We start from the raw sequence: 17450 nt of genomic DNA on the forward strand, positions 1-17450 counted from the left end.
TAATCGTAAAATATCCTATTGATCTGCGTGCTGCAGATTGTTTGATGTAGTTGTCATAATTGTTGTAACGACCTTTTAAACACGTCTGCTGCTACTGTAAACTGTTTTTCGGCTCATACAGCTTTCGTTTCGCGGATTTGTTGACAGCAAACAGTAATCACGCCTCCTGATCTGTCCTTTACTTCAATAAAATCACTGTTTCCCCTTTCCTCCCCATTCTGCCCCACACCCCCCGTTAATGAAGTCATTGCAGTGCTTGTGTTTGCTCCACCATGGACACTGTGTACCACGCGTTTGAACAGAACCTATCGCTAGGATCGATAACCACACCACTCCTAGTGTTTGTCTCCCTTAGTCGGGCCAGACCAGAACCACGTCCGTGACCAGAACAACTTCAGGCTCCAGTGGAGACAGTCCTACCCAGCAGTCAGAGGTGCAGGCTCCAGTCACGCCTACTGCGGCGACAGACGAACTTGTATTCCCAGTTCTGACAACAATCTGTTGAGCCGCCTGCTGACTGCCATGAGTTTGGCAACGGATTTGTTTTGTTTACTAGCGGCATTTCTTGTTACAGGCAAGCAAACTTATGCTTTATCTTTTATTAGCTATCTCAAAAATACTCTTATAAATAGGGACGTCGTTTATTAGGTTTTTTGTAAGTGCTGAAAGCTAAAATGCACTGGCGATGTAGCTGATGCATTAGGTACTCCCTTCAGCTGTTGGGGATCAGTGTATGTAACATCAGTTGTATATGTGTACATGTGTATCTTTTGTTAGAATGTCTTTTAGCTGTCCCTTCAGTTGAGAAGTATTCAATAACGAAAGTAAGGAACGCGACTATTTAACACAGGCAGAACCAAGAAAGTATTCTTCCTTTAAAACAAAATAATTGTCCGTGAATTAATAGACAGTATCGTTACTCATAAAATTAATAGTTTGTTATTATCTTAAACACGATTATTCTCTATAAAGACTTGGACACGGCGTCTGAACTTCTAGTCTATACTTGTCTCGGACGAACCAGAAAGAAAAGATTACTAGCTTTGACTTCTCTTACCTCCTGTTCTGCACCGTGTGCGGACGTTTAGCCAACGTGTTTCGTCGACGGAGGTTTCGTTAACCGGATGTTTCGCAGACAGACTTTTCGACGCATTATGTCAGAGAGAGAGAGAGCTTACTTCTCAGAATCTTGCACATGAATGAATGAAGCACTATCTCGAGGGAACGTGAAACAGATGACAAACAGAAATATTGTCCAGGTGGAAGGTGAACATGAGAACTGGCAGAGACACACATTGTACAATGGCGAGAGAAATGTGTGAGCTAACGGTTCACATGAGGAGGGATAGTGAGAGAGAGAGTTCACTGATACATTGATACAATGGCGAGAGAAATGTGTGAGCTAAGGGGCGTCGCACACTTGACTTCGGCTAAAGGTCCCGCGTGAAATGCCGAAATGAAGTGCCGAAAAGTTCGTCGACGATACCTCCCTCGGCTAAAGATCCGGTCGCCAAAACGTCCGGCTCCAAAACGACTGTCGAAAAGTCCGGGTACCAACACCCACAGACCTGCTAAAACTTTACCGAATAACCTCAAGTAAAACTCCTGTAGAATTCGCGGGGTAGAAAGTGAATTGCAAAATACAAAAGTCTCTCATGCTGAACATTTCACGGGTGTGTGGTTTCCCACCCCTACCATAAAAGATCGACAACACATTTACTTTTCTGATAAACTTTGATTCCTTCCTATATCTTTTCATTTTGGCTATTCATAGTATATACAACGGAAAATCAATGACGTCTACAGAGAACATTAACTAGCATACAGCATGGACTGACGAGAGCTTATGCAATCACACCTGACAACCCACCTGGTGTATGACAGTCATTCTGTTTAAAGACTTACTCAGATCAGTATAAAGTGCACAGAGAAGTCAGACAGTACTCGGTATTGTTGGTCAGATACTCGGTCCTCCTTTACCCCAGTGTTCTTACAACGCACTTGCATACAAGACCCTCCCCAAACTTGATCTCAGATGGATTGTATTTGCTCACGTCGAGCGAACTGCCGATGCTTTTGTGTGTACGTGGTGTAGAAATGAAGTTCGAAAGATATTTTTAGGGCTAGGGAGCACCCGTCTATGTCTACTATCTAGTACAGCTTTTGTCATATAAAAAAGATTAATCGTAGTAAGTCAGACGAGGCATCAAGAGGCCGTGAACTGTGAGGTGGCAGAAAGCATTTTGTCTGTTGATAGCATCGTTCAATCTTTCGCATTGACAATATTTTAAATTATTATAATTACTAAATATTCCAACTGCAGTTCACATCACTGAGTCAAGGCAGGTACAGATTTAAACTAAAACTTGCTGATTTGAAAGGTTGTCTCTGTCTTTCACATCGTAACAAAACAAGAATATTACAACATGTTGTATAAGATTTTGTTTATTATTTAACATCAACTATCGTTCATCCCAGTCGTCATGGTAATCCATCATCTGTACTGATTATGTTGCTGCTTCTGCTATCTCTGTTACTTATATCAATCGCAATCTCCTTCTCGGCATACTGCCTTCTTTTTACAGCCAGTCAACCATCCAACCAGTCAACCAACTACCTAAACCCAACTACCCATTTATTCATTCTTTCAATCAGTTGTGAGTCAGTAAGACAGATATTTTGTTTGAGACAGGCAGACCTGTGGAGGGTGGGTTTACAGTAGAGTCCGAAACCAATCTGCGGTCCTATTTACTGGAGACCTATTCGACGTCTGTTCGTCCTGATGTCACAACCGTCGTTAACATGAGCTTTAACCTGGTCTCCATCAACTTCGTGGTGAGTTCTCTTATCTTTGACCTGACAAAAAAACTTTCGTAAGTTTGGTTCACTTTGTCTCCATTTTTACATATTCGACCTCGTGAACGCCATTTTGGTCTGCAGAAGCCTTACTCAGACGCAAACAAGTAATGCCAACAGAAATCTGATGGTGTCTCGATAAATATTAAAGGCCTGCCAGCAGACACACTTGTGACTGAATTCAGTATGAGTTGAATATAACATGCTATTTCACAAAATCTGAGTGAATAACCACCTCAAGAGGTAAGTCCAGATGGCGATCAGACTGGATTTTCGTATAACATCAAAACTGATTCAAAGCGAGAATAAACATCAAAATAATCACTGCAATTATCATATTTTTCCATCTCTAATATACAGTTCACGAGACGACATTTTTCTTGGTTATTACAGGACATGAAGACTGAAGAATTTTCAGTATCTGGATGGTGGTCGTTGGTATGTCTCTAGAAATAATTAAACTCAAGATTGATAGTAATTTTTAATAAGTCTTTAAAATCTTTAAGCGCTATTAACTAAGTTCTGCTTATGAGAAGTTTATACAAAGAAAAAAACCACTAGCTGTATGGCTAAAGCTCAGTGTATATCTAAAACACTTGTCAAGTTGAAGCAGTTTAACTGACTGCTAGGTATACCAAGTGTTGACACTCGGCACCTGTATACTAATGCCAATAGAACATTGCATCCATTCTTTTGAAACGAATGACAGCTTGAAAATGTGATCCCTTGTTTTAAACGTTTCCCGATCCACCTCAACAGAAATGGATGGACGATCGTTTGAACTGGAAAAATACAACATGGAGTGGCATTCCTGTGATGCAAGTGCTGCCAGAGAAAGTATGGACCCCGTCCCTTGTCGTGGACAACTCGTACGTTCCTGAAGTCGATAGGTCACGATAGGTCACTTCCTGTACACTTTGGTAACTTGACAGGGGCCACTTCCTATTGACAATTGGAAGGTCCCTTCCTGGCTACTCCACGCACTCGTCTTCTCCCCGCTAATTACTGGAAAAAATCCATTAAGCGTTTATTCTATGATGAGCATTGTAATTTAACCTATAATCTAAAATCGATTATTTTTCTGTTCACTTTCAATATAAGTCAATAAAAATTGCTAGTGATATTTCCACCACCATGACTACAATCAAGTACTTTCACAATTAACATTTTGCTATCAACGCGACTAATTACTAGTATTGAAATTTATGACTGGCAACGACTACTACTACGACGAACGACTGTTGCACCACTACATTTGCTGCTGTTGCTCCTACTCTAGAATTGTTATTGCTGTTACTGCAGGGTGAATGATCTGTCGGCTATCAACGAAGACACCATCCCCATCCGTGTGCGCTCCGACGGCCAGGTGACGTGGAACCCACCTGGCATCATAGTGACGTCATGTGACATGGTCTTGAGCTACTTCCCCTTCGATACTCAGCAGTGCTTACTGAGTGTAACGAGTGCTGGCTACACTATCCAAGAGCTCAACCTTGCTGTGCAGGTACTGTTTCCCTCACCATAAATAATCAGAGGACAGACAGACAGACAGACAGACAGACAGACAGACAGACAGACAGACAGACAGACAGACAGACAGACAGACAGACCGACCGACAGACAGACAGACAGACCGACAGACAGACAGACAAGTAAAGTACCTAATTTGGAGATTTAAAAAAATCAACCAATTGACAATTTGTGGAATTACTCTCCAGAATGGTGGCGTATCTCTTGAGTATTTTTCCGAGAACGGCGAGTGGGATTTGCTGAGCACGAGCTATGGACGCACGGAGTACGAGGAAGATGACTATTCCTATGCTAAAGTCTCCTTGTACTTTAACCTCGAACGCAGGCCCGTCTACTACGGGCTCAACACCATCCTGCCCGTCATCGTCAACTCGCTGCTCATCCCGCTGGTCTTCCTCATGCCCAACGAGTCTGGGGAGAAGATCGGGTTCTGTCTGACGTCACTGCTGGCCTACGTCGTTATCCTGACCCTCGTGACGCAGGACTTGCCCACATCGGCCAAAACGACGTCACTTCTGGGTTCGTTTCTATTTCATTCAGCGCCATCTTTGACCTCTGACCTAGCGTCGAGTGATATAAAGTGTTGGGATTTAGGTGTAGTTATGGTCGATCTTTGATTTCAGACCCATTTTTTCATAGGATCTCATATGACGGCCCTTTGCTGGTCGTAAAAGTAATCACAGTACCTCCCCTACTCTCCGCATGGATTAACTTTTCTTTTGATTTTGTTGTTCAGGTATCTATATTGCCACAGTGATGGTCATGGCTGGTGTGTCCGTCTTTCTGGCCATCTACTCGCTCCACCTCTATCATCTCGCCGATGAGCAGCAGGTGCCCGACTGGGTGGCTCGACTGACCAGAGTCGCACGCTCTTTCAGTTTCCTTTGCCGCAAGAAGCAGCAGGTTCATCCTACCAAACTTCCCGCCGGTCACGTGCCTATGTCAGCCATTGGAGACCGCGAAAAGGTTATATCCAACGAGCTGGACAATTTATCTGAGTTGTCGCAGGTGGAGGTTATCACCTGGATCACGGTGGCCACAACCTACGACAGCTTCTTCTTTTATCTGTACTCAGCAGCCATTGTGAGCATCAGCCTGGGTTTTACTTTAGTGCTGATATCTTGAAGCTCATATATGGCCAGCCTGTTATGTGTAAAAACTCTGCGCACATATATTAGAGCTTTCAATTAATGTTATTAAGACAAGATTAAAGACTAACCCAAGTAAACATTGCTAGAAAATTAACAGTCTAAAGCCGCGCTAGTGGGATGTGGGGCCTTGAGCAAATAAAATTGTGGGGACTTTCCAAACTGGCATAACTGGTAATAAATAACATAGTGTTGTAATACTGTAAATAGTGCAAAGGCTTCCGAATAATAATATAAAAAATGTCGCCACTACAGGATCATGTCTTCAAATTTGACAGCTTTCTGATTAGAGGGAAGCCTCACGATGAAAGAATTGTCAATAAAAGTTATGCCCAAACAGAATTTACTTTTACCACGCTGAAAGGGGAAGTGATTTGACTTCTTGGAATTTTAAACATTGAGAAAACTACGGATTGTCTTCATCTCCCGAGGTACTGTCCCACCAGGCGCTGTGCGGGGGATCTTGGGCGGTCGCGCCTGCTCGCAGAACTAGCGCCGGCATTGCATAGAGCTGTCATTAGTTGTTAGAAATGTGTCACAAATAATCTTGTCAGAAAACATAAATGTGCATTGACCTAAGTTCTAACTATACTGACGTCCTGAAGGTCGTAGCCGTAAGCATTGCCTGATCTGGAAGACTATATAGTTATGACCCCGAGAAACAAACTTTTTACATCGGTCCAAAGTGGGATAAGAACTGCTATGTTTTAAGGTTAGTATCTAATAAACTTTAGTTTTTAGCTCACATTCTTGGAATTAATATATTTAATGAATTGAACATATATATATATATGAAAGATATCGTTCTCGCATCCAGTATACGTACAAACTGTCCGTGCTGTGTTTTATTTTATTTTGCTGGTACCTGCCCTGATTATTTCTCTGAACTGCTCTTCCCTAACGTCCCAGCTAACTTCCCTCCGCTACTCGTCTGATGATCGTCCCCTTACTCTTCTTCTCACCAGAAAAACAACATATGGACACAGGATTCTTACTTATTCTCCAGTGAAACATTGGAACTCTCTCCCTCTCCATATCCGCCACCCGCTATATTGAATCCTTTAAACGTGCACTGAAAACACACCTCTTCCGTAAACATTACTCCTAACATCCTTTCACACAATGCAAGTGCTTTTCCCCACTCTTTCCTTTTGCTACATCATGTTACCCTTAGTTCTTGTTATTTGGTTCCTCTTTTCTGTATTTTATTTTATTCATTAGTCCTGTTGCTTAATCTTTTATATTTCATCTTGTTTTCCTGTCTCACGTGTGCTGTCCATGGTTCGTTCTTGAGCTTAGGCGCTGAGAGCATGCTCCTTACGATTTTGCATTTATTATTATCATTAGTTTTGTGCATGTGTAATTCCTGAAACACATCTTCCCATCCCACTGCTGAATTTTATGTACCTAAAACACCTCAGTCCCACAACATGAACATACATTCATGGAAGGCTATTTTTAGCTGACATTTGCTCTGTCTGTGAACTTGGAACAAACCGCGGTATTCAGTTGACAAGTCAAAACAAAAAAAAAACAACAAAAAACAAAAACAAAACAAAATCCAAAAAATAACCACAAATGCTTTATGAGTGGCAGGCTCAGTCAAACAAGTCCAAGTATATATACCTCTCCCTTCCTCCGCCTCCACAACTGATTACACATAACCTCGATCTGCTGATGAACATTAAAAAAAAATTAGTAAGTGGGATTGGTTGTTCTATTGACTTTTCTTTGTTAAACAAATGTTCAAAGAAATACCTACAATGTCTAGCGTAATATTTGGTTACTTATTTGAAATGTCTGTGTGAAAATCATTTGTTCTTGAATATATTATAGAATATGTGCACTTTATTCATGTTTACCATGGTGTCATATCTGCATTTTTTTGTAGAACTTATTACTTAATCTTATTTGCTTCACACCTTGATGTGTACTGCTCCCAACACAATTCCTCTCCTGTTATTTTATGCATTTAAAATAATTGCAAATGTAACAAAAATTATATATATGCGTCAGCTGCATCTAAATTACCCGTGTTGACCGTTGGAACTTCTCTCTCATCTTGAAATATTGATGCTTTTTACCTATTAATTTCTGGATGAACATTTCATAATCAAACTCAACTCATGATTGCACTGTCACCAGAAAATTCCCATCTCATAGCACTGACGTTTGCAACTTGTTTCCTTCGCAAACTGTATTTGTATATAATGAACACATGGGTCATACACATTTTGCAGTTTATTAACTCTCTTCTTGTTCTGTGATATTAAACTGCTTATATGGTCTATTTGCAGTATTTGAACATTTCTGGACAGTATTGTGCAGAAAATTTCAGGAGCAGGCCATGAGGCATTGTTATGTCACTGCTTCAGTGCATTCTTGGATGTGTGTGCAGTGGGCATGAAGAAGAGCCAGAAACACCTCAGATAAATATAGGCAGATGGATTCCATCTTCTTTATAACTCTCTCAGTGACATTCCTCTGAACTTGTACCTCTTTGCTTCAATTCATCTACAAATCCATTCATCCTCTTTGTCATCTGTGGGGGCTCGTCGGGTGTTGTGTTGTGTGTGTGTAATACGTTGTGCGCATGCAACGTAAGTGTATGTTTGTCTTATTTATTACAATAATGTAAAAACAAGTTCAGTTCACCTCTTAGGTATCTTAGTACAAAGTGGCTATACAATGCATGACAGAAGTTAACAAGCTAAAATAAAATCTTCTAACAGTTTGATATGCATCTTATTTTTTGAAGGACTAGATTTGTAAATCATTATAACTTTAATCGCTTGCAATACCATACAAATCAACAATTAATGAAAACTCAATGTTTCCTTTTTTGACTTTTCCTGACGATTTTGGATGACTATTCCCACAATAAAGCAGTGGTTCTCAAAGTGTGGTCCGCACGCATGAGTCAGGTGGTCTGCGGCTGACCATCATGTCAGCAAAGTGATGTTTATCACCTTGATATCTCATCAAAAACAACTACATACATCGCATTAACACTTCATTTAATAAAGAACTTCGCGAAGTATGTAATTTTATGCTAACTTAATACTATACTTCTGTCACATTTAGTTTTGCATTGAAATGAAGCAATTTAAATTTGAAATTCATGGTACAGAGTGATTTTAGGTTTTGGTGCTCCATCATATTTTTCGCTTTAAAGTGGACTGCGTTAGAGGGCGGATGGATTAATGAATTAACATTTTTCTACCTTCTTTAACTTGGAATGCATTGTTATTTCATACAGTCTCTAACTTTTAGTGCTGAGTGTGTCTTTGTCCAGATGCATATGCACTTTTGCAGACATCCATCCACTAACTCTGTTTAATATAGTAAATGAACAAAACAAACAATAAATAAACAAACAAAATAAACAATGATTGAGGCAAGGTAAAATTTATTATGAACATACTTTGCATACTTTTTTAAAGCAAAATGTTACACTTTTACACTTTTTCCCAAAAAATATTCCATCTAAGACAAGAATGTAAATATTTCACATGAAATCATTAGAATTTACAGTAGCAAAATCATGATAACTATTCATCAACTATATTAATCCTTAATATACCAAAGATATTCATTGTTTTAAGTTGTGTGTCTATCACAAAAAAGACCAAGAAGCTCTAACAAAATTCTCATGCTTACCTCCAACTTAAATGACCAGAAAGTATTTTTGCATGATCTACACAAATAAAACAAACATGTCACATGCAAGAAACTAGTTACAAGAATGTATGTAAAAAAACAACTGTTGGCTTCTTTGCTGCATGCTGCCTGTAGCCAACATATCCTGCAATTCTACTGGTATTTAATATTAAGAAAAAATATCTGACTATTTGGTATAGTCTGATGCTTTACTTTTAAAACATTGACTACACTAACATGGTAATCTTTTGTAGCATCTTACTTTACATTTTGATTTTCAACAAAACCTTTCATGGAGGAACAACCCACAGCGATGGGTCATCCATGTTTTTATTAAAACAGAAAAGAGTCAACATCATGAACACAGCTGGTGGGAATCAACTAAAATCATGGAGAAAACAAAAAACAGTTTAATTGGCACAAACAGTTTAGAAGTGTAAGAGTTCATATTATGTATACAAGTATAAAAGCTGCCCCTGTAATTTTCTGTACAAAATAAGCCTTATAAGGCACTAAATGCTTTTGTAAAATGTACTCTCTAAAGTGATTTTATTTAAATAGTTAACAAGACCTACTCACTTAACATTTCATTCTCTTAGTCATTATTGTTATTTTTAATTCTGCATGACTTTTTCTGAAATAGGACTTGTTTTTATTAACCTTTGTGAAGAAAATCTGGTAAAGCAATTCATTAAATCATAATAGAGGCTGTTTCTCATCAAGCATTAACTCAACCCTATAGAGGCAAGCAAGTGCTTTGGATATCACAGCTCATTTTCATTAGTTTTATCAAAAACTATGGCATGCTTATATTAAACCCTTGTGGACAACGCATATGTTTTTAAAGCTTGTTAAGTTTGATGCAATGTGTCTCACCACGAACTTGTATTACTGGACTGTCGGAAGATGATTTTTTTCCAGTTAACTACTAAAGAGAGGCATGCTTGTACAAAGCTTCCGGTTTAGTCACATATTTTGTTTAGGCCCGCCGAGACTAACAACAGAGAACTTCGCAAGAGGCTAAGCGTTGGTCTTGGCAGACAGACAGCAATCCACCTTACACGTCTGTGGTCTCACATTAGCTCCCCCCACCCAAAGTCTTTATTTCACGCTATGGTGTGCATAGGTAGACTGCTATCTGCCAAGATCAACTCTTAGCCGGAAGCTGTGTATACACCAGCTTCGTTTTAGTAGTTAACTGTTAGCTGTCTTCATTTTCAGTGGCTGAAACGGAGTAAAATGATTCATTTCTTCGTTTAAGCTTTTTGCCTCCTGATCCACTAACATTCTCTGAAGAGGTCTTCCGTTTCTGGAGACTGTCGTCCAAATCCTCTGGGCCTGAACAGTCCCCCTTCTGTTCTTCTGTCTCCTCATTATTGCTCTGAGAGCCTTGAGACTCCTCAGTGTTGGATGTGTTCTGAGGCTCCAGCAAATCTTTTGACTCCTGACTAGAACAGCCAATATCCATAATACTTTCATCTGGCTTTAACTCTGCACCACACATACCATTTGCACATTCATCATGTTTGGTCCTGTGTTCCTGAGTGATACTTGATGTTAAATCACTATCTTTCGTGGTGGATGTTTCTACCCCACTGGAACTAGTTTTCCAAGCAGGGGAAACAGCTTCACTAAACTCTAATTTCCCACTGATGCGGCGCTGTGCAGCAAGAATGGACACAAGTTCTTCATCATCATCAGCAACACGAGTATGAGTGGGTGTGGATGAAGAAAAAGTCCCTGATTTTAAAGAATCACCATCCTGATCAAAGCTGGTAAACGAATCTGACATGCTGAGACTAGTGTCTGTGCATGATGCATCTAGACTGCTATTAATGTAGCTAGGTGCCTCAGTTAGATTCTCCTCCTCTGTGTCATCTTCAATGTCAACTTCATCAGGATTGTTGATAGAAGATGCTGAAGAGCCACAGAAGCTTTGGCCCAATATCACAGCATTTGGGTCAGTAACGTCCAGCATAGAACACAGGAGTGATGTTTGAGGGTTTACACGAACATGCTGTAATACAAATCATATTAAATGTCAACAAACTACACTTGTTAATTATAAAAATATCCTTCACACTGCTTAACACAGGTGAACAAATATTTATTTAAATGAATTTCCATTTTCAGATCCAAAAGCATAAACACATTCACTTTAAAAAATGATGCACTAAATAATAACAAAAGAAAACATTATTCTCGCCTTTGAACTCAATGAAAGAACCAGCTATTTTTCTTAGTTATTTACTACATGTTATTTAAAAAAAATCATTAAAAAATAATTAACCTTAGCCACAAGATGATATATAAATTTATAAATAATCTTTGCCAATCTTACTTCCACTGCATTCTGTCCCACATTTAAGCATCCAAGTTATGGACTTTGTACAAAATACAGCACTGCTTTTAGTTATAATAACCACAGATGAATACCTGTTCTGTCACAGCAGACCTTTGCTGATCAATTGTGGGTGCTGTGTGCTCAAAGTTTTCTGGTAATGTCAAATCATTACCAAAATCCTTATATAACTCATCTATATCTTGATCTGTTACTTCAAAATTGTATCTGAAAACAGAAAATACAATAATCACTAAAGCATGATGAGTGTGAATGAACAGGAGAGTGTAAACTATTAGCAGGTTTAATTTTTTTTTACCAGGTTACAATCTGCATGAAAACCAGGTAGTCTGTCTATAAACCAGACAATACAATCTGTACAAATAGCATGTCAAATAAATCTCTTTTCCACAAAAAGCTGTCACTTCAAACTAAACTATCAATCTCACCTTTCTGAACTCCCAGGACCTGGCATATAAACAGTTGACCGTGTCAAGTTCAGCAGATGATTAGTAGACTTTAACACACACAGCCACTCAGCATCTAACTTTATTCTCAAAGGCTCTTCTTGGTGATGTGGTATATCTAACACCTGTGAGACAAAAATCAGTCATTAAATGTCAAACTAGGATTTCAAAAATAGCATCATTTGACTAACTACCTGCATAAACAGCAGACTGAAAAAAAGGCAAATATGCATATGAAATAATTAACTTAGATTTGTCCCTGAAATCCCAAGACCATAATACTAACTGATTGTGGGAGGCTTCATGATTTACTTAAAAATAAGAAATTAATCTTGCACAGAAAATGTATTACCTGCAGAAACTGTTTCCTAGGCAAACATTTATCCAAAGACAGGAACTTTGTAGTATTCTTATTCTGGAACAAATTTATTAAAATAATTTGACCTTAAATCTATGGTGCTGACTTAACTATCTTAACAGAAAAAATCAAACCTAGTTCATGTTGGATTATCAAAATTATATGTTATGCATCTTACACAGCACAGATAACTACTAGACCAAAGCCTATATTATTCAAATTGTTGGACACTTAAGAAAATTCAGACATATAATAGTAATAATAAAGTTAATATGCATAGCGCTTTTCCCCACCATTAAAGGCAGGCTCAAAGCGCTATTACTAAAAAGAAGAACGAACAAATATAATAATGGATGTTGGACTTAAAAGCATTAAGTTTCAGTGTTCTTATCATTATGCACGTATTCAATCCATCTATGCATAAATACATATAGTAAAATGAGTTAAAAAATATGGAAGAAAATGCTTGAGACCAGGAACAGATTTAGACTTTTATAAAAATAAAGGAGATGTAGGGAGCCATAAAAAAAAGGTGCTGCACAATTCCGATTTTAATGTGTTTGTTTCTGGCCAGTGTCTTCATCTTTCATAAACTCAAAAACAAGTATGTTGCACACACTTACTGAATGCTGAATCCATGCTGCAAACTTGACATGTAGGTGGGCAGAAAACCAATATGATGGCTGAAGTTTGTGCAAAAGTCTTTCTGCAGGAGGACTACCCAAAGAACCATCAAGGACCTCTTCTCTGAGAAATGGCTTTGCTCTAAAAAGTCTTTCCATGTCACCATATTGTGCAATGTTTGCAGGCCAGTCATGAGACATGAAGATATCCATAGGCCGAGTAAGCTGTTTGTGAAAAAATATTTTCACCTTTCACAAAACCTTGCAATGATTGCCACATGAGGCATGGTCATGTTTCTCTTTCACACTAAAAAAATTACATTTTATCACTACATACTTAAAGATCCACTTAGCCTATGACTATGGCAAAAAGAGATAAAGTTTTGCATAAATCCTGATTAAACCAGTGAGAAACTCTCCAGCAATAATGTCAAAGATCTCCACAATGTCAATGCTGCTGAATCAGTACATACCTGCTCTAGCCTGAACACCTCCACGTTACGAACATGATACACAGACCTCTTAGTATCATCAGTGTATGGTGGGTATTCATAATGACCTGTATTTAGAAGAAACACTGATAATGATACCAGTTTTTACATTAAAGAGCTTTAATGCATTTTCAATGCATTCATAATACTGGTATTTGTGGAACAGCACTCACAAGGAGAGAATGATGTTATTAGGCTAGCAAATCTTAGAACTGAAAAGATGTCTTATTACAGCCACAGTAATTAATATTATCAAAGTCTTTATATATTTCAAATCATTTTTATACTTCAAAAATTGGAACAAATGCCAGAATCTCTACTAGTATAAGATTTCCTCTTATAACACACTGGGATGTGCCTAAAACTATGTTTGTTATGTGACTTAATAATTATTGCCCATTTACATAATAGTGGTCAGCATTATGCAGTAAGCTGCCAGTGTCCAGCGCATTTAAGGGAGAGTGCCACAGCAAATGATAATACAAACTTTATCTGTACACATCATTGCATCTTTATCGAGCATTTTAATATACAAAAAAGACAAATAGACCAGAAACTTTTAAATCTAGTGAAATCAAGAATGGGTGTAGAAGCAGTTCTATTATACCTCTGTTGTAATCCCTTGCTTTGTAGATACCTGAGAGTCCACCAATGCGTATTCCTCCAACCTGGATGACACTAGCATATCCTGTGACGTTGATCAAGACCAAACACATGCGTTACACTACATTTATTCTAAGCATTTTCATATATTTAAAGTGACTTGTCCACAATACCGATATTGTATTAAATCTTAAGACAGCCAGCTGACTTCCCAAAAACAAATTGGAGCTTACATTTTCCATGTGTTCACTGATTTGTGAAGCTTGAATTGCCATAGAAACAAGAGGAGATAGAAGTGAATTTTATCAAGCAAATTGTATTGGATCAGTATTCATTTCCCAAATAAAAATTATTTAGCACAAAACTTACCCATATAGTAAATATTTTTGGCAACCCAACCCCCATAAGGAAGCTCTTGTAGAAAGTTTGATGCCTCATGGTTTCCACCAATAAAAATTGTAAGAAGTGGGGCTTCTTTTTCTCCAGAATAATATCTGCAGACATAAAAAAATATTCAGCAAAATATTAAAACATGTTTTAGATGTAATTTAACAATTTAATCCACATTTTTTTTTAAACTGCTGTCGGCAATCAGACTAAGGATGGACAACTCTTAGCTATGTGCTGGGCCAGCCTAAGAAAATGTGGAAATCTGACAGGCCAAGATTAGGTATCCTCAATCACAGAACACAAAAACAAACAGAATACAAAATCACATAAAACATACAGACAGAAAAGATCAATTGTAAAATGTGTATATTCAATGAGGACATATTTCTGAATGTGCAGAGACACTTGCCACATTCCAATTTATCAGATAAAAATTATCGTTATGTCCAAAAATATTCATTGTCTGCAAAATATATCACTGTTCTTTTGCACTAGCTTTTTTTTCCCATGAAAGGCTGAAAATTACAAATCTTAGTAAGTAAATCATCACTGTGATTATATTCCACTGGCAGTGATAAGCTTTTCTGTAAAAGAAAACAAAATGATAATCAGTTAATGCAATGAAGACAGTCACACAAGTGTAATGTCCACTTTACCAAACTGTTTGGAATGTGCATATGAAGCTGTATAAAATGCTATTCTGTCAATACAGTAAACTTCTGAGAATGAAAAAGCTTAACGTGCACTAACTTTTTTACATCTTGATTCTGGCTACCAATAAACAAAAATAATCAATAAAGTATACTGCATACATTTTGAAATTAATCACTCCCTTCCTATCAAATACATTCCTTTTAAATAACAATGTCCTTTTAACAAATATAAATATATGATACTTACTTGTAGAATGTGTTAAGTTTCTGGTACTTGGGAGGAACTGCCATACTTTTCATGTCTTCTTTGTTGCGAATGGCTTGAAAATCTCCACATATTAGGAGTAGGTCCACCTTATCATCAAATTCACAAAGTTATAATAGGGAAAAAACCTAACCTGTATATGTTTTCAATTATTAGATTATTTATACCCCTACTACTACCACCACCACCTCCACCTGAAATGGCAGAACTTCTTGTGGGCAATTTTTAAATGGTTGTCCCTGTGTGAGGGAAGGTAGAATACACCGTGCTGACTTTTACAAGCGGTCAGTTTTCCCTAATTGCTACCCTGATTCTGAGGCAAGGTGGAGATCACAATCAATAACCCTAGCAATAAAACGTCTTTCTCAGCCGAGTATTTGGTGTTGGCATTTAGAAAGCTGAAGTGAAATGGTTTTCAACTAAACATTCTGTCAAGGTTAGTACTGACAATTGAATGTATTCTCCATAAAATAGAGAGAAAAATAAGGGAGAAAAAGATGAACAGCGGAAATGACACAAACATAAAGACAACTGAATTTTAAAACTTTATTTTTATTGCTTTCGTCTATCTGTCTTTTTATCTCTATATCTTTCCTTACTCATAAGGGATGAAAATATTCAACATTTTCAGTTTATTCCCCTGGTGACTGACATAAAATACATCTAAAATACATGGTTGCAATGTTCGTACCTTTACAAGTGGGCAACAATTCACACTTGTAACACAGAGCCCATTCACCATCTACAATAGTGGCCCCACGGTCACTGTTTGTTGTTGAGCACAACAAGGTGAAGGACATTACATGTAGTCCATTCAGTCCTAATCATGACAGTATGTTCAGATAGAAGTCGTTTCATCTCAGCTCTCAGGCCCTACTGGTCGGGTGAGGAAGATGTTTAATTGCCGGCTAGTCGGCAGGACCCGTGATGTCTACCCTGCCTATTGTCTGGGTAGTAATTGGAGATGACTGGCCGCCAGCAGTCCGCACCGCGTGTACTCCTACCTTCCCTCTCATGGACGATACCATTCAATTCCGTCCAGACAGAAATGTTGCGCCTTTAAGGTCTGTTGAAACGGTAGAAGTCCAATAAGTGACTTTATCTTTTATTTATAATACTACTGAGACAGAATCCTTACCTTAATATTGTTGACCTGTTCAAGATACTGGACTGTTTCATAGATTTTGTCCAGTTCCCCATGACAGCAACCTTCAACAGCTATCTTCATGATTACAGATGGAGTGCTGTTTTGTAACAAGGTAAGCAAGGCCATCATTAGGAACAAAATTACTTTGTTAAAAAAAATATATAAATTCTATATAACTTGTTTGTGTGTGATAAAAAGGCCAATGGAAAGGCATAGCTTACGAGAAAATTATCCTCTATCACAATACCATATTCTTCAAATCATTCTACTTGTTATCACTGCAATATGCTCGAATTTTCATCGTCGCAGAATCTGCAAATCCAAACTGATAGCTTTCATTGTCAACACTTTAGATATTACTTAACATGGCGGACTACATGAACCGCAACAGCCATGTGTTTTTGGACTGGACATAATTCTGCTTCAGAACGTAAGTATATCTATCCCTTAAGACTAAGTTACTATGTATACACGACTTACTGTACACGTCCGTGGTTACTATATTTGACTTGCGCTACATGGTTTTAACGACATCAACAGCAAAGATTCTGCCTTTATATTGTATTATGTTTGTATGTGTGTAGTGATTGCGAACAAAACAAAAGATGTCTGTCTTGGACTTCCTCGGACCGACAATAAAGTTTGATTTTGAAAAACCCATTAAGTACTTCACGGCTTTTATATAAGATGGTAAATTATCAGAAAAATAAAAAGCTGACACAAAGCAATGAAAATAAAATCCCTAGTTAACAATATAACACCACTTACACTATGCGTCTAGCCGACTTTTAAACTCCACGATGCGTGCCAAGCAATATCTTGTAAACAAGTTACCACCGTATACAAGTTCATGCCGGAAACAGACCATTTGGGTTACATTTCCGACTGTCGTTTGAAAACTTTCCTTTCCTCTGTAAT

The 17450-nt window shown here is 38.0% G+C and overlaps 2 protein-coding genes across 3 annotated transcripts; one reads left to right on the forward strand and one right to left on the reverse strand.

Moving 5' to 3' along the window:
- Positions 1-426: 426 nt before the first annotated feature.
- LOC112576010 (neuronal acetylcholine receptor subunit beta-4-like) lies at positions 427-8404 on the forward strand. Its single transcript, XM_025258203.1, has 7 exons — positions 427-574; positions 2693-2835; positions 3250-3294; positions 3616-3725; positions 4159-4360; positions 4575-4905; positions 5123-8404. The coding sequence occupies exons 1-7, from the start codon at positions 523-525 to the stop codon at positions 5509-5511; spliced, it is 1272 nt and encodes a 423-aa protein (XP_025113988.1). The 5' UTR covers positions 427-522; the 3' UTR covers positions 5512-8404.
- Positions 8405-8923: 519 nt separating this feature from the next.
- Positions 8924-17416, reverse strand: LOC112571829 (lariat debranching enzyme-like). 2 transcript variants are annotated; one of them, XM_025251149.1, is made up of 11 exons: positions 17303-17416; positions 16524-16641; positions 15368-15474; positions 14447-14571; positions 14082-14162; positions 13457-13542; positions 12984-13208; positions 12355-12417; positions 11985-12127; positions 11631-11763; positions 8924-11211 (listed from the first exon to the last, which is right to left on the reverse strand). In XM_025251149.1, exons 2-11 carry the CDS (start codon positions 16611-16613, stop codon positions 10396-10398), a joined length of 1869 nt encoding a protein of 622 aa, XP_025106934.1. In that variant the 5' UTR covers positions 16614-16641; positions 17303-17416; the 3' UTR covers positions 8924-10395. The 2 variants fall into 2 exon arrangements, with proteins under 2 accessions (XP_025106934.1, XP_025106943.1); XM_025251158.1 differs by having other exon boundaries at positions 16524-16629; positions 17301-17416.
- Positions 17417-17450: the final 34 nt, after the last annotated feature.

Source organism: Pomacea canaliculata, linkage group LG1, assembly GCF_003073045.1.
Source record: "Pomacea canaliculata isolate SZHN2017 linkage group LG1, ASM307304v1, whole genome shotgun sequence".
Lineage (NCBI taxonomy): Eukaryota > Metazoa > Mollusca > Gastropoda > Architaenioglossa > Ampullariidae > Pomacea > Pomacea canaliculata.